At 39.1% G+C, this 25,419-nt stretch overlaps 1 protein-coding gene across 2 annotated transcripts; it reads left to right on the forward strand.

Moving 5' to 3' along the window:
- TM4SF18 (transmembrane 4 L six family member 18) lies at positions 1 to 24,773 on the forward strand. 2 transcript variants are annotated; one of them, XM_005902441.2, is made up of 6 exons: positions 4 to 244; positions 344 to 537; positions 3,719 to 3,808; positions 18,332 to 18,474; positions 23,469 to 23,649; positions 24,413 to 24,768. In XM_005902441.2, exons 2-6 carry the CDS (start codon positions 361 to 363, stop codon positions 24,425 to 24,427), a joined length of 606 nt encoding a protein of 201 aa, XP_005902503.1. In that variant the 5' UTR covers positions 4 to 244; positions 344 to 360; the 3' UTR covers positions 24,428 to 24,768. The 2 variants fall into 2 exon arrangements, with proteins under 2 accessions (XP_070230911.1, XP_005902503.1); XM_070374810.1 differs by lacking the exon at positions 3,719 to 3,808 and having other exon boundaries at positions 1 to 244; positions 24,413 to 24,773.
- The last annotated feature ends 646 nt before the right edge of the window (positions 24,774 to 25,419 follow it).

Below are 25,419 nucleotides of genomic sequence, written 5' to 3' on the forward strand. Positions count from 1 at the left end.
GCTCAGGGTTCCGTCTTGAGTGCTCTAACTCAGAGGAAAATGACTTATTTTAAAAAGCGGTAAAAGCATCGCATTCCTTTGGCACAGGATGAAGACCAGCTCAGCTCTTCAGCCAGTTGATCTTTGTCTATTGTTCTCCAAACAGTAAACCACTATTTCCACATCGACAAGATCCTGGGCTGCATTTCTGTCCGAGTCCTGGCTCCTCATGAATATGAACTGAAGGGCTCTGACCCAGAAAGTGGTAGGTAATCTCGAGAAAGAAAAAAAAAAGACAGGTATGGGGGAAAACAAAACAAAAAACAGGCTTGATGTAATTCTACACTCTTGAAATCTCCTGCAGGTTCTGAGCAGGGTAAAATGGGGTCTCGGAAATGTGGAAGCTGCCTGAGTAGTTTGCTGATTCCTCTTGCACTTTGGAGTATAATTGTGAACATATTATTGTATTTCCCCAATGGGCAAGCTTCCTATGCATCCAGCAATAAACTCACCAACTACGTCTGGTATTTTGAAGGAATCTGTTTCTCAGGTATCATGGTAAGTGTAACTTTGGAGAACTTGGGATTGCCGAAGGGGAGTTTTTACTAAGAATTGACTTGTTCCTAGTGAAAATGATGAATCATGGAAAAATCATTCTACAAGTCCTGGGTTTGGGATTTGGAAGATGGAAGGGGATAAAAAGGCAGGAAGTCAGTGAGGACTTGGAGGGTAGCTTTGTATTCAATAAACTGCTTATTTATATAGCTTCAGCAATGCAGGAAGTTAGTCCTATTAAAAGTTGATGGGACGTAGAAATATTATGTCCTTATGAAAGCTGTGGACACAACATTATGTCCTCATGAAAGTTGTATGTGAACTTATGCTATTGAATCTCCAGTAGCATTGCCCTTTTCCAGAATGGATTTTCTATTTACACTCAGGATTTCTCTAGCTTGGAAGGGTATTAAGACAATAGAAAAGGCATAAACTTGAAGATTCAGACAAATTTGAGTTTCAGCCTAAGCTCTGTGATTTGTATCATGAGACTTTAAAGCAAGCTACTCAGTGTCTTTGGGCCTCTGTGTCCTCATTTGAAGAATGTGAATGATGACATTTATTTTTGAGGGAAATTGTGGGGATTAAATAACATCTCATGTACGAAGTGCCCAGGATAGAGACTGACATGTAGGCAGCCAGTGACTATCGTGATTATTAATACTGACTGAAGGATGGACCATACCATTATTAAATTGTCTGACATTATACCCCTAATGATAGTGGTGTTTTTGAAAACTAAATCAAGGTATCTACAGTAAAAATCCACGAATGAACGTTTTCCTGATGACTTTGTGCTGTTTAAAAACAAACTGATAAAAAATCATGTTGGCAATTCAGAGGAAAAGACATTTTTCCTGGTTGTATCATTTCTAAAAACTCCCACATGTGTGCTGTAACTTTCCTACACTAATAATAGCAGAAAAGAAAATCCACTGTAGTCTATCTCTACACTTTTGTGGGTGTTTAATTTTGTAATATTTGAACAGCTATGTTGAAAAATGGTTTCATTTAGTTACCGCTTTCACATTAAATTAATAAACTTTGAATTATTAATACCCAGTGCTACTGCACATGCTATATGCTAGGTATATAATCGATGGTGATGGTGATACTATAAATAAATGTAACCCTTTGGGAGAAATTTTTGATATGATATATTAAGACCTATGAAAATGCTTATGTGTTTTGACTCAGTGATCCTAAATCTGAGAATTCATTCTGAGGAAATAATCCAAAATAAGGAAAGAAATGTATACACAGATGTTTGTGGCAGTACTATTTGCATGCGTGTGCTCAGTCACTTCCTCAACTGTGTCCGACTCTCCTCAACCCAACGGACTGTAGCCCGTCAGCATTATTTATAATAGCATAAAGCTAGAAGCATCATAGTATAGACATGGCCAAATAAATTATGGTCTATTAATTTCATAACTGGTGAAGGTTATGATTATGACCATGTAACAACATGGACATATTATTTTGTGTTAAGGAAAACAGATATAACAAAACTGTTAATACATTATGGTTGCAGCTATGTAAAATACACACATGTGGGAGTAAATAGTCAAAACATGAGAAAGTAGTAGAATTTTTGGTAATTTTCCTCCATTATTCTTGAGCCCTCTGTACTGCAGTTATACTTTACAACAAAAAGAGAAAGCAGTTTCTCTTTCAACACAGAACTTGCCTGTGTTTCTCCTTTGACACAGGGCTCTAGGGTTTAGGTTTAATTATTTCTAACAGTATTGTAATGAAGCTGATTTCGGCACCTAGTTTACTGTGTCTTATCTTGACATTCTTTCTCTCAATATATAATTGTAATAAACAGGAGATTTGCAAGGCATTATGAAAGTTAAACCAGAATCTCTTTGAAACGGTGATAACTAGCAGTGTTGAAAGGAGGGGAATGTAGGACTAACTTTTGCTTATAGTCCATGTAAAATTTAAAACTGTGAAAAGAACTTATTCTCTATTTTTTACTGTTTAGGACTTCTTAAAATACTCTTTCAAGAGCAAATCCTTTTAGGAGAAAAGAGAGGAATATAGATAAATAATTAAATACATAGGTAAATAAATGATGGGCTGAAGGAATTTGGAAACTGGGAATGCTCACTCCAAGCAGTAAAATAACAATGGTCTAACTCCACTGCAGGATTCAGTACTGAACAGTAGGAGAAAAGGGTAGGTGGAGAATTTGCCAGAAACAATTCACAACTCATACTTCGCCAAACCAACAACTGTAACATAAAGAAATCCATGTTCTTTCCAGAACTTAAATCTTTTGCCTAAGATATCAAGAGAGGGAAGTAGAATACACTGAATTCTCCCGGTTTGTTGATACAGGCAAAATACATTGGAAAATTTGAATCTGAGATGATCTGAATGTACTTGCCTTTGGATTAAGAGATTTAGTTTCAGATTAACCATACCTTTCACCTGCCTTCTCAGAGGGCAGAAAGTGGAAAGAGGATGGAAAATGCCAAGGTCTGGAGGATGGTTTTCCTTTGTTCTACAACCGAGTCAGTAAGAAGTGTAGGTTTGCTACAGAGAATGGTCATCTCATGTCTATACTATTTATTCCTACTTAATCATTATTTCTTTAAATTTTTATTTATTTATTTTAAAAATGTTAGTTATTTATTTTTTACTGTGCTGGGTCTTCCTTGCTACGAGCATGCTTTCTCTACTTGTGGCAAGTGGGGGATACTCTCCTGTTGCAGTGCATAGGCTTCTCATAGTAATGGCTTCTCACGTTGAGACCCATGGCCTTAGTTGTCCTGGGTGATGTGGAATCTTGCTAAAGCCAGGATAAAACCCGTGTTCCCTTCATTGGCAGACAGATTCCCAACCATTAGACTACCAGGGCAGGCCAATCATTAGCCTTTCATAGTTTATAACCATGATAATAATAGCTAATATTTATCAGTCACTGGTTATAAATCAAGCACTCTATTCAAGATTTTACATGCAATACCTTATAATAACCTAAAGAGGTGAGTTCTCAGCACCATTTTATAGGAAAGGACTCTCAAGTTTACACAGCTATTAAGAGGAAGAGCTGGGATTTGAACCCAGATCTACGAGATCCCAGAGTCTATGCTCTGAAACACCGAGTTCTGGTTATGAGCTTGAATGCAAACTAGTATTTCATTTCTTATATTGTTTCTCTTCCTTACAATAGATGCTTGTAGTAGCAGCAGTTCTTCTTGTATTGGAGAATGACAACAACTATAAGTGTTGCCAGAGTGAAAACTGCAGCAAAAAATACATGGTAAGAGCAAATAGTATTTTGAGGATGGTTGAGTGGGCTCTGGCTTTCTTTCCTCTCACTCAGAAACACGAAAATACTGGCACTATCGTACCCTTTCCGTGATCCTTTCATTTCAGAGTCCAAGAGTTTACTTTCACAAAAATTCTCTTCCATTTTGCATACAGTTTTCCTCCACTTTTGTTCTGCGTATATTCTTCTAGAAATTCAAGATTTAAAGATACATGAAATTAGAATATAATACTACCTCTTCCTAACTGGGTTTCTGTGAGTCTATTTCTTCCCTTATCAAGTTTACAGAGGCTAATTTACAAACAGTGTAGTGAAGTGAAGTCGCTCAGTTGTGTCTGACTCTTTTCGACCCCATGGACTGTAGCCTACTGCACTCCTCCGTCCATGGGATTTTTCCAGGCAAGAGTACTGGAGTGGGGTGCCATTTCCTTCTCCAGAGGATCTTCCTGACCCAGGGATCGAACCCAGGTCTCCCGCACTGTAGGCAGACGCTTTACCTTCTGAGCCACAGGGAAGTCCGACAAACAGGAAATGGCTTCAATTAAAAGTGCAAAATTCCATGAGTTTTGACAGTGAACTCCACGCATGAAACTACCATCATAGTCAAGAGATGGAACATTTCCACCATCCCCAAAAGACTAATCTTTGATCTGCTTTTTATCATTATAGATTAGTTTGTATTCTATATAAATGGAATCACAGAAAATTCGTCTTCTGTGTCTAGTTCCTTCCAAGTAGTGTGAGATTTATCCCTGTATATATTATGTACATTTTCAAATTGGAACTTTAAAAATAATTAAAATAGAATCAAGAGAGAATAATACAACCACATTTTCTAAGCTTATGCTCAACAAGTAGGTGTTCAGTTCAGTTCAGTCGCTCAGTCGTGTCCGACTCTGCGGCGCCATGAATCCCACCACGCCAGGCCTCCCTGTCCATCACCAACTCCCGGAGTTCACTCAGACTCACGTCCATCGAGTCAGTGATGCCATCCAGCCATCAAATCCTCTGTTGTCCCCTTCTCCTCCTGCCCCCAATCCCTCCCAGCATCAGAGTCCTTTCCAATGAGTCAACTCTTCGCATGAGGTGGCCAAAGTACTGGAGTTTAGCTTTAGCATCATTCCTTCCAAAGAAATCCCAGGGCTGATCTCCTTGAGGTGTTGGGCTCCTGTATTTCCATCATTATCCAACTTCCCTTCCTCATGATCATTATCACTTATTCATATTTGCATAACACTTCACAGTGGGTTCACATTTACTCAGTGAATTATATTATTGCTATTCCTGTTTTACAGATGAGTCACTTGTGACTCAAAGAGAATATGATTCACTAACTAGGAGGAGCTTTACCAGAGGTCTTGGAGGCATTCTTTGCAACGGTGGTTCTACACAATGGCTGTGCACTACAATGATCTGGGAGCTTGGTCTTAGAATCCCACCCCCAGAGACCCTGACTTGGTTGGTTCCAGGTGCAATCAAATTTAAATGTGCAGCCAGGATTGTGTGGCTTGCTTTCCTTGACTGTTGCTTTTGAAAGATTGAATTAGTTGTGTAATTTACCACTGTGCCTCTTGTGGGGGAAGAGTTAGAAGATTGAAATATGTTCCCTCTGTGTGTCTATTTTTTTTAAGCAATTGACTCAAACAGCCCTCAGTAATTGCTGGTGTGATACTACAGAAAAGTTTTCAAAATTGTTTAGGTGAAACAATGGATTCAAGTAAATTTTAACTTACGATACTCAGGAAATTTCTAGAAAATAAATGTTTATACCATTAAGTATTTAAAAAAAAATCCATGTGTTCGGTTTGCCTTAACTCACTATTAGCATTTCCAGCACAAAGTGATGCTAGAAATATTGTAGCATTTTGATACTGTCTTATAATTGACATTGCATGAGACAACTGGCATCTCAGTGAGAAGAGCAGGAGGAAGGGAGAAAGAATTCCTTGGATTCCCTGCTTGGTTCTTTCAAAGTACGATCTAGAATAGGGATCCCAGCTGATGTACTCCCAGATGCCAAATATTTGATAGCAATGAAATATGTGAGGCTGTAGACATTAGAGAAAATTTTCTATTTAAGGAGGAGAGGGAACCGCTAGTGGTAGCCATATAATTCTCAGCTTTCAATAGGAAGTGGAAATACGGAGTTTTTAAGTAACACTTTACAATTATAAAATGTTGGCAATTAATTCTCGTTTAAATACACTGTGCAGGCCAAATTTGGGCCTGTACCAGTTTGTGACTTCTGAAGCTCTGGAGTGCAAATTTAGGTCAGCCAAGATTTATTTCGTAGAGGAGAAAGAAGTTTTCCTCAACCCTCTTAAAATCCCTGGTTGGGTATGAGAATTAAACTGATGACATATTAACATGAGAAAAGCATACAAATTATATTGAATTTTTACATGTATATGGTGATTTTCGTAAGAGAATGAAGACCCGGACGCATGACTAGAACACCAAGCTTCTAAACTTTTTAGACAAAGAAGTAATAAAATTGTGAAGAATGACTAAGACAGAGAGATTTGGGTTAGGATGGAGAAAGGTGAAGAAGTAACTAGGAAAAGAAAAGTTTATTAATACAGATTTCTTGACCCCAAATTTCAGACTCTGTAAGAATGTCTTGTTTCCTCCTGGTTCAGGGATGGTACCTCTCACCTGGGTGTTTTATGGGGAAGAGGGGTGAGAAGGTAGGGGAGGTCAGAGTGAACATTCTGCTTCTGTGGTTTCCTCAAACTCCTTCAGCTTAAGATATTAATGTGCCAAGGTGCCATATTTTGGGGTAGTGTGCCCTCAATCCCATTCTTCTTCTGTCTGAAACTTCCCTGAAGAAGTTTCACAGTCCAGAAAATGAGGGCATAAATTGTCCAATAACCCAATGAATCAGTCTCTCAGTCCTGGACATTCGCATGAAAACAAACAAGCAAAAAGTTAACAGCTAGAATGAACTATAAACTCAGGTTTTGAGTCCCGAGGGTGGCTAGTTGAGAAGGTCTCTAACTGAGAAGTCTTCTAGTTGTTGAAACTCTAAGTCAGACGGAGTGAGAGCAGGGAAAGGTAATCTAACCGAGTTTTCTGCTTTGTAGCTTGAATGTCTCTGGAAAAGTCATCAGGTGTTCTGCTGAACTTTCTGAGAGGCTCACACAGCAACAGGAACAGATTGTCTAACATGAGCTACGGTGGTGTTTTCTCTAACATTTATATCAAGTTGCCTAGCTTTAGCTTGTCCAGTTTCAGAAAAGGGGAAGTTTTAGTTCTTAATGATTCCAAGTCAGAAGGGTGGAAGAAAAATTGGAAACATTAATCTGGGGAATTGTAGCCAGATATTGAAAGAAACTAAAAGAATTTAGGATCCAGTCCAGTGGATCCTAAGACAATGAATAAGACTAGAATCTGATATCCACAAAGTGTGTTATGATTTTCCAATGATTTTCCATATTTTTTCCTATACAATAACCCTCATTTCTACCAGAAATAGCCAAAGACTAATTCATTTATGAAATAAATCTAGTTGCATTAAACTTGGCCTGATTATTTACATAAGTTCAGCAAGAATAGTGATGACCATATAGACTCTTTTAATGTCCTCTTTGCTGGAACTTTTCATAAGGAATCTCAGATGAGACTTTTCTAATCCTCTCCCCAGGCTAGAAAGACAAGCCAAGGATTGCCATCAGACTTTATGTAAAATTCCCATAGATTTCAGTTAATTTCTTTCTTCTTTAGGTCCCCCAAATATCCTGAGATTTCTGCACCTGCCAGGAAGTGACTTTCATTACCCACCTGGTAAAGCCGCTGGGAATCCTGTAAGCAAGGTACCAGGCCACTTTTTCCAAGGGACTTCATTGGCTCCATAAAGTCAACCTTAGTTCCTTAAAGTTGTCTGGTCGTATATAATTCCATGCATATTCTCAAATATGACATTCTAGTCAAAGCCTTGGTAATATAACCAATTTTTCCAATTGTGTCATGTTAAAGAAGAGCAGATTCTTATTGAACTTATGCAAATAATTATATTGCCAGAAAAATAAAAATAATCACTAAGAGTTTTCAAATTTTGGAGGGATCAGGTAGGAAGATAAAGTAATTATTTCATCTTTGTTCATAAAGGTATACTTTACAAAATTGCTCTAAGATATGGATAGCTGAAAAGAAAAGAGAAAACAGTTTCCTTAAATATGGAAAGCAAAACACTAAGGAACCAGCAGTGTTTTAAAGAGAAAGTAATAAAGAATTGTAACTCATCAGTTTCATGTACTTAATTTTTCTCCTGCATGATCTTGTGTTAACCATTTTATGAATCCATCAGTTTCTCTGTAAGAGTTTTGGAAAGTTTTACTCAGTTCAGTGATATGCTGTTAAAGTTATCACAAACCTGTACCTGTTAGCATTCTTTCTATGAATCTCCTTGAAAATAAATACTTCTGCAAAAGCATCAGAATAAAACAATGACTCTCTGTTAATGACAAAAGACTTTAAGATGGCCAAGGTTAAAGACTTAATGAGAGTTTTTGTGTGCTTAGTTAGTCATGTCCGACTCTTTGGGACCCTTTGGCCTGTAGCCCCACCAGGCTCCTCCTTCCGTGGAACTTTTCAGGCAAGAATACTGGAGAGGGTTCTCATTTTCTCCTTCAGGGACTCTTTCTGGCCAAGGATTGAGCCCACGTCTCCTGTGTCTCCTGCGTCTCCTGCATTGCAGATGAATTCTTTACCCATTGAGCCATCAGGGAAGCCCTAATGAGAGTTTAATATAATACAAAAGACAATAAACTTTGATTACTTCTGAGACTTACAACATTTTAAGATAATAACTAGAATTATGACTGTTAACATTATACTGGGGCTTCCCAGGCAGCACTAGCGGTGTAAGAAGATGCCTGGCAATGCAGGAGATTCAGGTTTGATCCTTGGGTTTGGAAGATCCCTTGGAGGAGGAAATGGTTATCCACTGTAGTATTCTTACCTGGGAAATCCCATGGAGAGAGGAGCCTGACAGGCTAGAGTCCACGGGATCACAAAGAGTCAGACATGACTGAGCACACACACACACATTATATTAGGACATACTTTTCTAGGAATGCCATATAATTTGTGGAACATTTATATTAGTAACATGCACCCTACAAATATAACCTAAAAAGGCTAAAATTCACTTCTTATTTGACAAAGCTTTCCATGTAATTTAATATATCAAGTAAACCTAATTATTCTCTCCCTCTCCTTCTCTCTCTCTTTTTAAGGAAAGAGAAAATATTACAGAGATGTTTCACTGGTCCTCTGGAAAATCCCAAATTTAGTTGGAGGTCAAAAAGACTTTAGAATTTGATTTGGGGGTAACTTTGTCAAAAATATCAAACATTAATAGGATCACAAGTAACTGTGAAACAATACTTGTGATCCATTTCACTAAAGATAAACAGTTTCAAAGGTAAATACAGAAAGTTACATAATTGTAAGACAGAATAGACAAATAAGCAAAAACCTTTGACTCTAAGTAATGAAGACTCTATTGTCTTAAATAATCAAAGATGTGGTAAAAACAACATGAAGCCCCGGAAATTATTTTGATAAAACACAAAATCTTTGCTTCTGGGTAGATTACACAAGAGGTTAAACACCTTTCATGATTTCTTATCAAGAGGATACCAACAGTCCAATAAAATTTGTGATAAGACCCCATTCTAGCTTTTCATCCATGTGCTTTTGACATTGAGGGCTTCCTAGGTGGCTCACTGGTGAAGAATCTGTTTGCCAAGCAGGAGACACAGGTTTCTGATCTCTGGCTTGGGAAGACCCTTTGGAGAAGGAAATGGCAACCCACTTCAGTATTCTTGCCTGGGAAATCCCATGGACAGGGGAGCCTTGTGGGCTACAGTTCGTGGGGTTGCAAACAGTCAGACATGACTTAGTGAAACAACAACTTTTCATGTTAAAGCCAGACTGACAGCATACAATTTCCTCTCTCTTTTTTCAACTCTATATTCAGCCAATTTGTCCTTTTTTCTCTTCTTCCGCTTTCTGAAACAACCAATTATTTTATTTGGAATTACTCTTTTCCCTTAACAAAAACTCATCTCTATAGCTCATACCTTTAATCAAAAGTACATCTTACTTTCCTTCCATACAGAGTCATTCCTTAATTACTTCTAGTAACTTTGACTGAGTAGGCTCTGGGAGTTGGTGATGGACAGGGAAGCCTGGTGTGCGGCAGTCCATGAGGTCGCAAAGAGTCAGACACAACTGAGTGACTGAACCGAACTTTAATTATATATGTTAATCAGAATTCTTAACCTTTAGAAATTTTCATTTCTAGTGTAAACTAAGAAGTAAGCAATTATGAACTGTTACATATCAACATTCTATTGATTGGAAAGTTTATGAATATATCATATTATTTCATAATTTCTGGAAGAATACATTTCCTCATAATATTAATACAGTTTTTCAATGTGGTACAAGACATGTTCACTAACAAGCTCAAATGATTTGCCTATTATCAGAGGACTGGGGTAACCCTGCTTAAATTTTTTCTTCTTTTTCTTAAGTGCAGAACTGTTCTGTTTCCAATCTTTTATAATGTCTTTTATAATTGTTTCTTATTTTTTATAATTTCTTCCAACATTTTGTGTTAGAAGAGGTTTGGGGATTGGTAGTTTGGTGAAATTTTGCTTTTACAGCTGCATTTCTGGTTTTGTAAAGACTCAGTTTGTAAGACAGACAATTGTATTTTCATTCCTTTAAGAACTGAGTTGTAGCCTGAATGACGGCAAGAGGCTGACCTGCCCGTTAGACTACATTATCCTCAAGCTGTTTCCTTACATCGGGGAGAAGATTTCCAGCTATGATGCAAATGGAAATATCTCCATGTTCTAGATTTAGATCTGTGTGTGTTTGGAACATTTTCATAAATCATTCTACAAAGCCTTCCGCATGTTTTCTTTTCCTGTGAGTAGAGTGTTATTGTCACTTAGGAGAGAAAGCTTTTTTTAAAAGGTTTCTATCAGTCTCTGAATATCAACCTCCAATTCAGCCAACTTCTAACCATACAACTCTTTAAAAAGTGTTTCAAGTATTTAAACCAAAGGTATACTTATCAAGTGACTCAAAATTAGCACTTAACCATGGGCACAAATGTGAAAGTTGCTCAGTTGTGTCTGACTCTTTGGACTCCATGAATTATCGCCTGCCAGGATCCTCAGTCCATGGAATTCTCCAGGTCAGAATACTGCAGTGGGTAACCATTCCCTTGTCCAGGGGATCTTTCCAACCCAGGGATCGAACCCCAGTCTCAAGCATTGCAGGCAGATTTCTTTATCATCTGAGCCACCAGGGAAGCCCATGGGCACAAAAGATGTCCCTAAATAGGGTATAAGAGATACAGCCTTATTAAGATCCAAAACCTCTTCCAAAGATAGCTGTTGGGCTACACCCCACAGGCTTTCAAGCTTCAAGACAGATGAAAGCTCCTGGAGTCAGCAACTGAGACATTAGAGATTTAATGGATGGGAGCCCTTACACACTTGAAGCAAGGTCCTGGAGTGACAACCCCCAGCCCCATCCACGTGCAGTGGATGGCAGGCAGGGTATGGTGGCAGTCTTCACTCCCTGGGGTGGTGGTGGGGGGAGATTGCCAGCTATAGTGAATTTACTTCAGTTGGCTCATTAGTTACCAGGGAAACCATCAGAAGGGCACACCTCTCACTGGTCCTTTAATAAGAACAATCATTAACTGAGGCCTGAGGCAAGTATATAGGAGGGTCAGTCTTGTGAGTAAGGTGTAGGTGAAGCAGGCACTGGTTGAACAGGATATGTACAGACAGCAAAAGAGCGGCCATCTTGAGGGGCCTGACTATACAATAGCCAAAAGAAAAAAGATTCAGACAATCTCTCCAAAGAGCAGTTGGGAGGATGCTAGCCACAAATGGGGCACAACCACATTTCTGTATAGTCATCCTTACAGGGCTTACAATCTGACGTTTGGCTGTCTGCTAAAGCAAGAACTGACATTTGCATGCCCTGATGGGCAGAAAGCCAAGCCAAGTTTTGAGGACACAAAACAAGAGACAATCAGGAAAGCAATACCCATTTTTGGGAGGGAAAGGATCAATAACCAATTCAGGGACTTCCCTGTTAGTACAGTGGCTAAGACTTTGAGGTCCCAATGCAGGGAGCCTGGGTTTCATCCCTGGTCGGGGAACTAGATCCCACATCCTGCAATGAAGAGCAAGGATCCTGTGTGCCACAACTAATACCCAGCGTGGCTAAATAAATAAATAAAAATAAATATTTTTTAAAAATAACCATTGAGTACCCCCAAACCAAATTGTAATCAGAGTCACAATCTCAAAAACTAATTCTTACAAATGCTTTTCTCCTGCCAGTCTGAATCTGGAAAGGAATGGATCTTTATCACCTTCGTCCAACTGGCCCACCCAGTTTCTTAGAGAGTTAAGAAACTAACTCAGCAAGAATTCTTCTGCCAGCTTATGTCAGAGGTCTAGGGTCTCTGACTGCAACCTCAGAATTGAGCAGGGTGTCCTCAGGAAATGGCACTCCATGGTGGTGACAGAAACTGTAAGAAAGAAAATGAAGTTTTCCTCCACATTTTTAGGGTCCCTAACTAGGTCTGAAAATTAAACTGACAAAGACAAGTTGAGAAAAGCATACAGATTTTATAGAATATATCCGTGTTTTGGTGAGACTTCCACAGGCGTCTACACAAAAGAATGAAGATCCAAAGATAAGAGCAGAGTAGGAAGCTTCTGTACCTTTTAGACAAAGAAACAACAATTAACTTGCAAAGAATTGGCAAGTCGGAGGGGTTTGGGCTAGGAGTACTAAATGGTGAAAAAGTAGCTTGGAAGGTAAGGTTTAGTTTAACAAGGTTTACACACAGATTTCTTGGCCCCAAATTTCCAGTCTGGTGGTAGGAATGGCTTCCTTCCTCCTGGTGCAGTTAGGGTACTTTTCACATGGGAGTTTTATGACCCGTTTCAAGGAAGAAGGGTGGAAAGGTGGGGGAGGTCAGATAGAGTGAACTTCCTGCTTCTGCCGTTTCCTCAAACTCCTTCAGCTTAAGATATTAATATGCCAAGATGCCATATATTGGAGCACCATGACTTGAACCCCATGAACTTCTTGGTTGCTATCATTTCCTCTGTGGAGTGTCATTTTCTGCCAACATTCTGTGGGTCATTATCTTTGGAAAACAAATCTTGGCCAGATAAGAGCACTTGAAATAATAGATAATATTTTGATTATATTGTTCACTTTTCAAATAATTTTTTCTATGCTTTAATTTTTGAACCAACCCTAGGGTGCTCTAACTATCTGCATCATCTACATTTTATAGAAAATGAAACTGTGACTCAGAGAGTCTTATTCCCACTTTATTTTGAAGCTACTTTGTTTGATTGTCCAATTGTATCCTCTCATTAGAGTGTAATCTATATTTGTATACATATATATGTATTATGCTATGGCTGCAACTTCCCCAAATAAGAAAATTCTCCACTTTTCCTTTTAGCAAACTGCTTAAGGCTACATTTGGTAAATAAAGAACTCAGTCTTTTGAAAACATCCTTCTTCCTTTTTCAAAGATGGCTTTGATGAATAGGTAATATTTTTTACAAAGTATAACAGAAATCTACTGAAAAAATAACTATTTATTTCATCCTATGAGGTGGCAAAACTCTATTGTAATCAATATGAGAAACATAATTTAAAAGAGCTTTCATCCTATGTGAAGCCACCAAGGAGATCACTAATATCAAATAGCAAAACAAAGCATAATTGTTTTTTCTTTCTTTCATTTTTAAAATGCTTCTTTCTAATTTTCCATAATTATCATGTATCAATGTTCAGTTCAGTCATTCAGTCGTGTCCGACTGTGAGACCCCATGGACCGCAGCATGCCAGGCCTCCCTGTCCATCACTCCCGGACTTTACCCAAACTCATGTCCATTGAGTCGGTGATGCTATCCAAACGCCTCATCCTCTGTCGTCCCCTTCTCTTCCTGCCCTCAATCTTTCCCAGCATTAGGGTCTTTTCAAATGAGTCAGCTCTTCACATCAGGTGGCCAAAAGACTGGAGTTTCAGCTTCAACATCAGTCCTTCCAATGAACACTCAGGACTGATCTCCTTTAGCATGGACTGGTTGGATCTCCTTGCAGTCCAAGAGACTCTCAAGAGTCTTCTCCAACACCACAGTTCAAAAGCATCAATTCTTCAGTGCTCAGCTTTCTTTATAGTCCAACTCTCACATCTATACACGACTACTGGAAAAACCATAGCCTTGACTAGATGGACCTTTGTTGGCAAAGTAATGTCTCTGCTTTTTAATATGCTGTCTAAGTTGGTCATTACTTTCCTTCCAAGGAGTAAGCGTCTTTTACTTTCATGGCTGCAATCACCATCTGCAGTGATTTGGGAGCCCAAAAAAATAAAGTCAGCCACTGTTTCCCCATATATTTGCCATGAAGTGATGGGACCGGATGCCATGATCTTCGTTTTCTGAATGTTGAGCTTCAAGCCAACTTTTTCACTTTCCTCTTTCACTTTCATCAAAAGGCTCTTAAGTTCTTCTTTGCTTTCTGCCATAAGGGTGGTGTCATCTGCATATCTGAGGTTATTGATATCAATGTTACATTCATCTAACATCTAAATAATTCTAAACAAAGACATATAATTTGAGATAATTTTGTTCCACAAATCACAGGTTTTTTCTTCTCATTTTTAATTATCTCAGCTTTTGAATTTATCAACTGGCTTCTGCATGTTTTTGTTTGGCCATCCTACTCTCACTTGAAATCAACATTTTAAAAACTAAATTAAATTTTCTCCCTAACCAAACTACATTTCTTGGCATCCCAGTTTCTGTCTCCTTTTCATTCAAGTCCCAAACTTTAGAATTTTTTTCAGCCCATTTCTAGCTACTCATTGCCTCTTTAATGTCTCTTTCCATCCAGTGCATGTCTTTGTCAACACAACTTGAAGTTTTCTCTACTTGGAATTCTTCTTTGGGGCTCACTCACTTCTGGTTGTTAGGCTACTCTTGTTATAAGAAGTTTCCAAAATAATTCATTGGCTCATGTCACTTTGTTGCCCAAAAGCTAATCCTATGTCTTGTTGGGAAAAGGGCTATTCCAGGTCTATGTTGTAAGTTACTTCAGTTGTGTCTGACTCTTTGTGACCCCATAATCTATAGCCCACCAGGTTCCTCTGTCCATGGGATTCTCCAGGCAAGAATACTGGAGTGCATAGCCATTCCCTTTTCCAGGGAATCTTCCAAACCCAGGGATCAAACTCACATCTCCTGTATTGGCAGGTGGATTCTTTACTAGTTCCAGGTCTAGGGATACCTTGTGCCAGAAAGCAAGGATAGGCTCAAGAATGACAGACATATGTCCAAGGGCACAGGGATTGACTTGAAGGGATGTTCCCACTGGTCATATTTGGGCCATATGAGCACCTAAAATAATAACAATTATGAGTTATAACAATGAATTAGAAAATCCATGAGTCCACAATAAAGCAGAAAGAGAGAGGCAGAGAAGAGAAACAAGAAATAGAAGTTCTTCTGTGCAGAAAAATGATAACTTATAAATGAGGAAAAATGATAGAATTAGAAAGCAGCATTGGGCTTCCCTGGTGGCTCAGATGATAAAGAATCTGCCTGCAATGCGGGAGACCTGGGTTTGATTCCTGGGTTGGTAAGGTCCCCTGGAGGAGGGCATGGCAACCCACTCCAGGATTCTTGCCTGGAAAATTCCCCATGGACAAAGAAGCTTGGCGGGCTATAGTCCATGGGGTCACAAAGAGTCAGACACAACGGAGCGATGAAGCACAGCACATAATACAACCACTGATTGTGATAATTGGCGATCAGTGAGTATGAGGATCAGTTCAGTTCAGTTGCTCAGTCGTGTCTGACTCTTTGTGACCCCATGAATCACAGCACGCCAGGTCTCCCTGTCCATCACCATCTCCCGGAGTTCACTCAAACTCATGTCCATCGAGTCGGTGATGCCATCCAGCCATCTCATCCTCTGTCGTCCCTTTTTCCTCCTGCCCCCAATCCCTCCCAGCATCAGAGTCTTTTCCAATGAGTCAACTCTTCGCATGAGGTGGCCAGAGTACTGGAGTTCCAGCTTTAGCATCAGTCCTTCCAAAGAAATCCGAGGGCTGATCTCCTTTAGAATGGACTGGTTGGATCTCCTTGCAGTCCAAGAGACTCTCAAGAGTCTTCTCCAACACCACAGTTCAAAAGCATCAGTTCTTCGGTTCTCAGCTTTCTTCACAGTCCAACTCTCGCATCCATACATGACCACTGGGAAAACCATGGCCTTAACTAGATGGACGTTTGTTGGCAAAGTAATGTCTCTGCTTTTCAATATGCTATCTAGGTTGGTCATAACTTTCCTTCCAAGGAGTAAGCGTCTTTTAATTTCATGGCTGCAGTCACCATCTGCAGTGATTTTGGAGCCCCAAAAAATAAAGTCTGACACTGTTTCCAATGTTTCCCCATCTATTTCCCATTAAGTGATGGAACCAGATGCCATGATCTTCGTTTTCTGAATGTTGAGCTTTAAGCCAACTTTTCACTCTCCTCTTTCACTTTCATCAAGAGGCTTTTGAGTTCCTCTTCCCTTTCTGCCATAAGGGTGGTGTCATCTGCATATCTGAGGTTATTGATATTTCTCCTGGCAATCTTGATTCCAGCTTGTGCTTCTTCCAGTATGAGGATCAGTAGATGCCAAATCCATCCACTGAAATGTCTTTTGGGAACAAGATATGACAGTATCGAAGTATTAGCTTACAAATTACTTTCTAATTGAAAAGTAGAAAATATCCATTTATAGATCCAAAGGACACCACTTTAATCAAGAGATCAAATTTAGCATCATCAGTAGCAGTGAGAAGCTCATAATGGACACACACAGATCAAGTGTTCTTGCCAAAACGTTTCATTCAAGTCCAGTTGTGAGAAACAATCAGAAAATTCTTAGATGTGAGACTTTCTACAAGAAAACTGGCTGGGACTCTTAAAAAATAATTGAATATCCTAAAAGAAAAAAAGTCAGTATGAATAGTATAGATTAAAGGAAATTAAAGAGATGTAGCCTTGTGCATAAACCTTCATTGGCTCCTGTACAAAAAAGTGAAAACCAATTGCAGAGTAATAGAATATATTTCTTCTTGGAAGATAAGTACTGGTGTTTAGGGATGAGATATCTCAATACCTGCAAGCTATTTTCAAATGGTTAAGCAACAAAAATGTAATAAATGTATTTTTAAATTGATGTGTGTATAGATGTACATATACATAGAGAGAAGAAGGGAGGAAGAGCAAGCAAAAATGGTAGATGTCACAAGAGGTGAGTCCAAGTAAAGGGTAGTATATTTTCAACATCTGTGTAAACTTGAAAATTTTTTAATGAAAGGTTGTGGGAGGAGAGAAGCCACTTGCCCAGAAGGATGATGTCTGATCTCCTTGATCCAGCATCCAAGGCATCTTTTGCCTGGATCTCCTAAGCTGCATTTACTTTATAAGCTGGATCATGTCCTATTGACCCTGTTTTCTCAGTATCAGCACCACGCCCATTTGGTCTTCATAAACTCCCCTCTACTCCTCTGCAGGAATTCCTTCTTATTCTTTTTACTGGAGTATAATTGCTTTATAATGTTGTGTTGGTTTCTGCTATACAATGAAGTGAATGAGCTGTATATATATATACATATATCCCCTCCTTCTTGAGCCCCCCTCAGCACCCCCATCCCACCCTCTAGGTCATCACTGAGTACCAAGCTGAGCTCCCTGTGCTTTATAGCACATTCCCACTAGCTATCTGTTTTATATATGGAATATTACTCAGCCATAAAAAGAAACAAAATTAGGTCATTTGTAGAGATGTGGAATTCCCTTTTAGATCAGACCAATCTACTTAATCTCACAACTTAGCTTGTATAGATCTATCAGTAAACACTGCTCATTCTTTCTACTCAAATGAAAACACCCTGCTCCTCATCAATCCATTCTCACTTGAGTATAAACATGACCATATAGGCTAACACCTGCTATTTCCCTGCACATTCCTGTATGTGAAGATATTCAATTATGATCTTAAGAGAAATACAAGGATCATAACTTTTGATTCTTAGAGAATCCACCCTACCTAGAAAATAACATCTTCAATAACAAAGTATAGATTGATTGATACACATCCCTTTATTGTATTCATATATGAGTTTATCATTATTTTGATATCAAACTTCCAGGAAAAAAAAAGGAAGAAATTAATTTTCTCTGTGACATGCCAAGGAAAAAAATCATTTAAAAACTTATTTTTGAGGTCAAGTGGGTTTGGATTGAATGTTTCTATTTTTCTGTGGACATGGGTATTGCACAGACTTCAGTAGGCTTGGATGAGTAGGGGAAGGTTACCTACCTGATTATTTGCTTACAATATCCTCTTATCTCATTCTATGGCACTAACCTCCTTCTATGTTTAATTTAGACAGTGCTGTCGATGATCTTTTCTGCTCTTGGAATTGCTTTCTCTGGATACTGCCTGGTCATATCTGCTCTGGGCCTTCTTCAAGGTCCGTATTGCCGTACTCTTGATGGCTGGGAGTATGCCTTCGAAGGCACTGCAGGACGGTAAGGAATAGTTCTCTGATTTGGGAGGATATCTGAAAGTCAGAAACACCTGACTTCATGCTCATACTCACTTTTCGTGATCACTTTGTGGTTCTGTGCATCTACCTTAGTCCAGAATCTTCTTAATAGTTTACTGATATTCTGACCAATTTGTTCCTACATAGTCATTGTTTATATATATATTTTCTCCTCCAGTCTTTTAATCCCACATGCATGACAGCATGTTGAGGCTGTCATTAGCATTTCCAGATGAAAGCCATGTTTCTACTCTACTGCAGAACAACTTCATGGTTATTGTGGTCTGGCAATTGCTGGAGCTTTGGGGATCTAAGTTGTTCTGAGAAATCAGTCTCGTTTTGTGGCCAAAGCACATTGGACATGTAGACTCTTACAGATGTAAAATGGCTTGGCTGGGATAGCATCAAAGTGCCCTCAAATAGTGCCATCTGGAGCTATACCATCAGGAGCCACACAGAGATAGAACCAGGCAGAATGGCAGCGAAGTGTGGTCTGAGATCCAAGGACAGAGTAGGTGCAAGAGTTTGTGGAAGCAGCCAGGAGCTTACTGAGTGTGTCGCAAAGAAGACTCCAACGGGTGGCCTTGCTCTGAAGGCTGGTAGTTCAGTCAGGTGCTAAGGGACCCAAGCCTGGATTATGGAATGCCTCGTACTGGCATTATACTGGACTTATAGGCCCTTCAGCTCGAGAAGAAGGGCCTGGACAGAGATACAGGGAGAGATCCACTGAATCTCTCCCTGTCTCATTCTGTGCTCAGAATTCTAACAGAATAAATGAAGGAGGGTCTGTACCTTTCCTTGGGGAAGTTACACCTTCTTCTCAATTCCCCATGACTGGCTCTATTGTTCAGTCTCATTCATGGGACTGCCCTTGTGGTCTAGTGATTAAGAATTCACCTGCCAATGCAGGAAGAGCCTTCCAATGGCAAGAACTAAAGAGCCTCTTTAGTTCTTGAAAGTGAAAGAAGTGAAAGAAGGCTTAAAACTCAACATTCATAAAATGAAGATCATGGTATCTGGTCCCAGCACTTTATGGCAAACAGATGGGGAAACAATGCAAACAGTGACAGACTTTATTTTCTTGGGCCCCAAAAGCACTGCAGCCATGAAATTAAAAGATTCTTGCTCCTTGGAAGAAAAGCTATGACCAACCTAGACAGCATATTAAAAAGCAGAGACATTACTTTGCTGACAAAGGTCTGTCTAGTCAAAGCTATGGTTTTTCCAGTAGTCATGTATGGATATGACAGATGGGTCAAAAAGAAAGCTGAGTGCTAAAGAATTGATACTTTTGAACTGTGTTGTTGGAGAAGACTCTTGAGAGTCCCTTGGACTGCAAGGAGATCAAATCAGTTGATCCTAAAGGAAATCAGTCCTGAATATTCATTGGAAGGACTGATGCAGAAGCTGAAACTCCAATATTTTTGCCACCTGATGCAAAGAACTGACTCATTGGAAAAGACCATGATGCTGGGAAAGATTGAAGTCAGGAGGAGAAGGGGACAACAGAGGATGAGATGATTGGATGGCATCACTGACTTGATGGACATGAGTTTGAACAAGATCCAGAAGTTGGTGATGGACAGGAGTTGGGCACAACTGAGCGACTGAACTGAACTTTCAATGCAGAGGACATAGGTTGGATGCCTGGTCTGGGAACTAAGAGCCCACATGGGTACATCCTGAGTCATGTCTGATTCTGTGCAATCTCATGCCCACCAGTCTCCTCTGTCCATGAGATTCTCCAGTCAAGAATACTGGAGTGTGTTGCCATGCCCTTCTCCAGTGTATCTTCCTGATCCAGGGATCAAACCCAAGTTTCTTGCATCTCCTGCATTGGCAGGTGGATTCTTTACCACTGTGCTATCTGGGAAGCCCAAGATCCCATATGCCCTGGGGCAACTAACTGACCAACTACTGAGCCAGTGCAGCCAAAAATAAAAGTAGATAAATAAATATTTTAAAAAGGAAAACAAAGCTCACATCCATTTCAGGCCTTACATACTCACCTCATCCTGCTGGGCAGCACAACTGCTTCTGTGCCCATAGCTGCTTTTATTCTAAAGCTTCCTCAAGACTCCACATGCTGTGAGCAGAGCTCTCCTTCAGGTCTGAGAACCTAGAAAATTATTTCAGGTTTTTTCTGAACACTTGAAGGAGACACTCCTTTGGGACTGAAGGGGCTAGGAAAGGGGGCCCTAATGTAGAAAGTCTCACTGGGTACAAAGACTCATTTTTTATGCCGTCAACCCTTAAAGTTTTCCCCACCACCAAACCAAATAAGGCTCCAATTTCAATGTGAAAGTTGCCCAAATCAGTTCTTTTTTTAATATGTATTTTTATTTTATGTATTTTTTGGTTGTGCCAGGTCTTAGTTGTGCCTCGCAGGATTCTTGATCTTCATCGTGGCATGTGGCATCACAAATGGGCCCCCTGAATTAGGAGCTCGGAGTCTTAGGACCACGAGGGAAGCTCCCCCCAGCCTAGCTATTCATATGTACATTTATTCAACAAATATTTATTAAGCACCTACTATGTCCAGGCCTTGGATTAGGTGCTAGAGAATCAAAAATAAATCACACAGGTTCACTTCCCTCTAGAAACTCACACAAACCTAAGAGAACATTCTGCTGAGATGACAGCCTGAGAATGTACATTTCCCTTGGAGCACAGCGCTTCTATGCTTGTGACTCTGGGTTCAAGTCTTCCCATCTCCTGCTTACAAACTGAATGGCCTTAGACAAATGTCTGGATATCTCCGAAACTCTGTAAACTGGAGGTAATAATCATCTCGCAATTGAAAATTAAACAGAAGTAAAGCACAAATTAAATGTAATAATCTCTCAACATGCCAAGTTTTATTATTGAAATCATGGCTTTGCATAACCTTCTTTACCATGTGATGTCTTCCATCTGCTAGTGGCGGGCAAGTTCAGCCATTGGTTCAGCCTCTGGCATCCTGACCAGTGAGAATCCTGAGTCAGTCTCATTCAACAAGCATTTGTTGATCTTTGCAATGAGCCAGGCACTGCCTTAGGCCTTAGATGTGCCCATTCAGAGATAGATAAATCACTACAGTCTTCTCATAGTACACCATTTAGTGAGGAACTAGATACACAGACAAAGCTATGGATATATTTATAACATAATGAAGTAAATGCTGTGTTAAACTGTGTATAGAGATTGTGGAGAGAATGAACATCAGGGCAAACTTCTCTGTTGCTTCCCAGACCCTGCTAGTGTACTCATGCCTCATTCTATTTATACAAGGAAAATAAATAGAACCATATCCTAGGATAAAAATAGAAATCTTGCAAGTCATCTTCCTTTAAGGTATTGGATGATCTGTGCAAAGGATAGACTGGGAACAGTCTAGAGAAAGGATCTTGAAGTGATTATCTTTCCTGATGGCTGAGATTGAACTAGGATTAGGAGGGTGTATGAAATGGCTCTTGGGAAATGATCACAGGAAATTACATCTGCATCATGCTTTATAGATTCCAAAGCATTTCTACATTCTTCTCATCAAATATTCACAATAATCCTAGGGTTAGGTATTTTACACCCATTGTCCAGATCAAAGAGGTAAAGTTCCTAACCCTAGATCCTACAGATCCAGGAGTTCTGAGTCCATATTCAGTACTGTTTACCACTTCAGACATTCATTAGCAATATTAAGAAATTTTCAAGAGTGCCTCTGAATGTCCCAGAACATAGAGAAAAGGAAATGAAGAAAGGGAAGAAGGAGAGTTACATGCCACTTGGCTGGCACCAAGGTTGCCTGAATGGCTGCTTTGGAAAAAATCATCTTGCTATTAACAAGATATTTACAAACAACTCTGCCCTGTAATTGAACTTGATTGTTTTTCTTCAGGGGATTTTTTTTTTTTTTTGGAAGCAATCTGTTTTTATTTCAATTTAGTTCAACAAAGAGAGTGTTACATTTGGAGAAATTCTAATGGCCATAACTGACCTGGAAGTGGGCAAAAGTCAGTCAGGATAATTCAACATGGTTTTAAGATTATCTTAAAGGAAGGTGGTTTAATCCTCAGAATCCTGTGCTTAGCTAGATGGATCAAACTGCTGGGTCTTTTGCATTTTCCCTTCATATGCTCAATTTTCTTAAAAGCTGCAGAACATACAGTGGACCCCAGACCAGCAGCATCACCTGAGAACTTAGAAACACAAAGTCTCCAGTCCCATCCAGACCTTCTGAATCTGAAGTTCTGGGCTGGGGCCCAGGAATCCGCATTTTCACAAGCCTTCCAGATAATCGATGTATGCTCAAATTTGGGCTTTTCCAATGGCTCAGCAAGAACCTGCCTGTAAAGCGGGAGACACAAGAGACTCGGGTTCAGTCCCTGGGTTGGAAAGATCCCCTGGAGAAGGAAATGGCATCCACTCCAGTATTTTTGCCTGGGAAATCCCATAGACAGAGGAGCCTGGCAGGATACATTCCATGGGGTCACAAAGAGTAGGACATAACTGAGCATGCATGCATGCATGCTCAAATTTAAGAACCACTGTTATAAAGGGCTTTGGGACAGAGTATAGGAATAACTAGCATCATTTCTCTTTGCTGTTTTACCACCTGTTATTTTATATCCAATGCTAGCTCAACCCTGTCCCTGAGAGCCCAGGCTAACTTCAGGTTCCTAGGAAATGGTCAATCTCTGCCTCTCTTGGTGTTGACATGTGCAGCTTCTCATTGCTGTTGAATTCTTCAGTATGCATCTTGCCTGCTAAGTGAATTAGAATTGTCTGAGGCAAGCATGTTCACAATAAACATAGCCCAGTGCTGTGTATACCACATGTTCAATATTTATATTTGAATAATTTGATACATTAAATTGAATAATATGTATTAAATATATATATTAATTTCCCAAACGTATGAAAACTTACATCCTTCTTCCTTGGACCAAGTCTTTAAGCTTGGCCATGTGTCATGTTGACCAACTCCTTCTTCTCTCTCAGTTTCCTTACAGATTCCAGAGAATGGATTCAGTGCCTGGAACCCGCGCATGTAGTGGAATGGAACATCATCTTATTTTCTATTCTCATAGCTCTCAGTGGACTTCAAGTGATTGTCTGCCTCATCAGAGTGGTCATTCAGTTGTCCAAGAGTCTCTGTGGAACCTATTCAGTCATCATCCAGGTACCAGACCCCCCCTGGCACCTGTACCTCCTCCTTTGTCCAGGATTCAATGTGTCTTGCTGGAGACTTTTTGGAATTGCATCATTTTCCTTCCATTCCTACTGCCCTCATCTTTACTCAGCCTCTAATATCTCAATTTTTCCTTATATTCCAGTGTGTCTGTTGGCTTGTCTAAATGGACTGAACCAAAGGAATAATTATAAAATCATCTTCTGTGTACCATGGTGAAATGTTGCTCATTCAAATGTTTTGAATGAGCAACATTTCTATGTAGAAATAACTCAAAGCTCAAAGAAATCTGACCATTCATTAAGAATGTCCCTGTTCATAAAATTGTCGAAGGCTCACAACCTAATCCCAGTGAAGTAATTTCTCTTTTGAATGCTGCTACATTCAGCTATTCATAATAATCTTTCTTTATTATGGAGTTATTAGTGAGTGGTTTTGAAGAAGGGAAATATGTCTTTATCCTATTGAAATGACAGTACTTCTGTTTCATCTGCTAAAATATTAAAGTTAATTTAATTATGTTGAAACTGCTAAAACTATTCAGCAAGTTCAGACTAAAGAGAAATCAAGAATGAGACATCTTGCATATTGTTTAACAACATATAATGGTTAATACCTTTCCTAGTAATTTCAAATAGATATTTTCCTGTTCTATCACGTTTAGAATATAAACTATAAGTTTAAGTTGCTACCTGGATTATGGATCATTAATCAAGTCAAGTTTACTCACTTTGTTTTTCTTTATTTTTTGTAGCCTGGAATCATTTGAATAAGGACAAGAATGTTTTTCTTCATCAAGATATGGCCATCTACCTATGTCTTCTGAATGGACTTGAGGGTCATTTTCAAATGATGTTTTTTTCCCTCCAGATGGTGTTTGCTGTCCTCACTGGAATGCCGTCCTTCCTTTTAAAATTTTTTTCAAAGCTATATGTGTCAGGATCTTCAGAAATGTTCATACCTTTTTGATAAAATAAAATAAATCCAACTTCAATAAACTTCACTCTGAAAATAAATAAGAATACAAGATAAAACTTTATGCAAACACATATATTTGAACATTATTTAATATTCTGGAAAATTAGAAATACCCAGAAAATCAAACTTTATGGAAAGGATTAAATAAAGCATGGTACATTCCTTGTAATATGATATAAAATGATGTTTTAACGATAATGAGTACTGGGGCCTTCCCTGGTGGTCCAGTGGTTAAAACTCCAAGCTCCCAGGGCAGGGGGCAAGGGTTTGATGCCTGGTTGGAGAACTAGGAGCCCACACATTGCATGGGGCAGCCAAAAAAATCAAAAAATAAATAAAGCTTATGAGTTGTACTAGTGAAAAAGCAGGTTACAAATTTATATTTGCAGTATAAGTATAACTATCTAAAACAAACAAAACCAAACAATCAAAATATAGGATTAAAAACTGAATCTAGCTGGATTTACACAAAAATGTCAGCTGTGGTTGATTTGGGTCACAGGTGACCCTTCCTACTCTTCTATATTTTTCATGTTTTTTAATTACTTTTTACTATTCAAATACTATTTAAAAAACATATTTTTACTGTAAAAATTTTGCTATTTTCCCAAACTTTAAAGGAATATGCTTTTTCCAAATGTGTTCCAACCCTGACTATCTGTAAACATCACAGAATAACACTTGAGTCAATGTTCAGTGGGGAGAGTAGTGAGACAGATTAGCCAAAAAAAAAGTTGTACATAAACTTATACACTCTAACTAGGCCTTGGCCTTATTTTCTCA

This window comes from Bos mutus, chromosome 1 (assembly GCF_027580195.1).
Source record: "Bos mutus isolate GX-2022 chromosome 1, NWIPB_WYAK_1.1, whole genome shotgun sequence".
NCBI lineage: Eukaryota > Metazoa > Chordata > Mammalia > Artiodactyla > Bovidae > Bos > Bos mutus.

Excerpts from the sequence above, each read along its gene's own strand:
- TM4SF18 (XM_005902441.2), top strand. The coding sequence starts at position 361 with ATGGGGTCTCGGAAATGTGGAAGCTGCCTGAGTAGTTTGCTGATTCCT. Across the intron at positions 538-3,718 it reads TCTGTTTCTCAGGTATCATG|ATGCTTGTAGTAGCAGCAGT; the intron begins GTAAGTGTAACT and ends TCCTTACAATAG. Across the intron at positions 18,475-23,468 it reads TTCGAAGGCACTGCAGGACG|TTTCCTTACAGATTCCAGAG; the intron begins GTAAGGAATAGT and ends CTTCTCTCTCAG.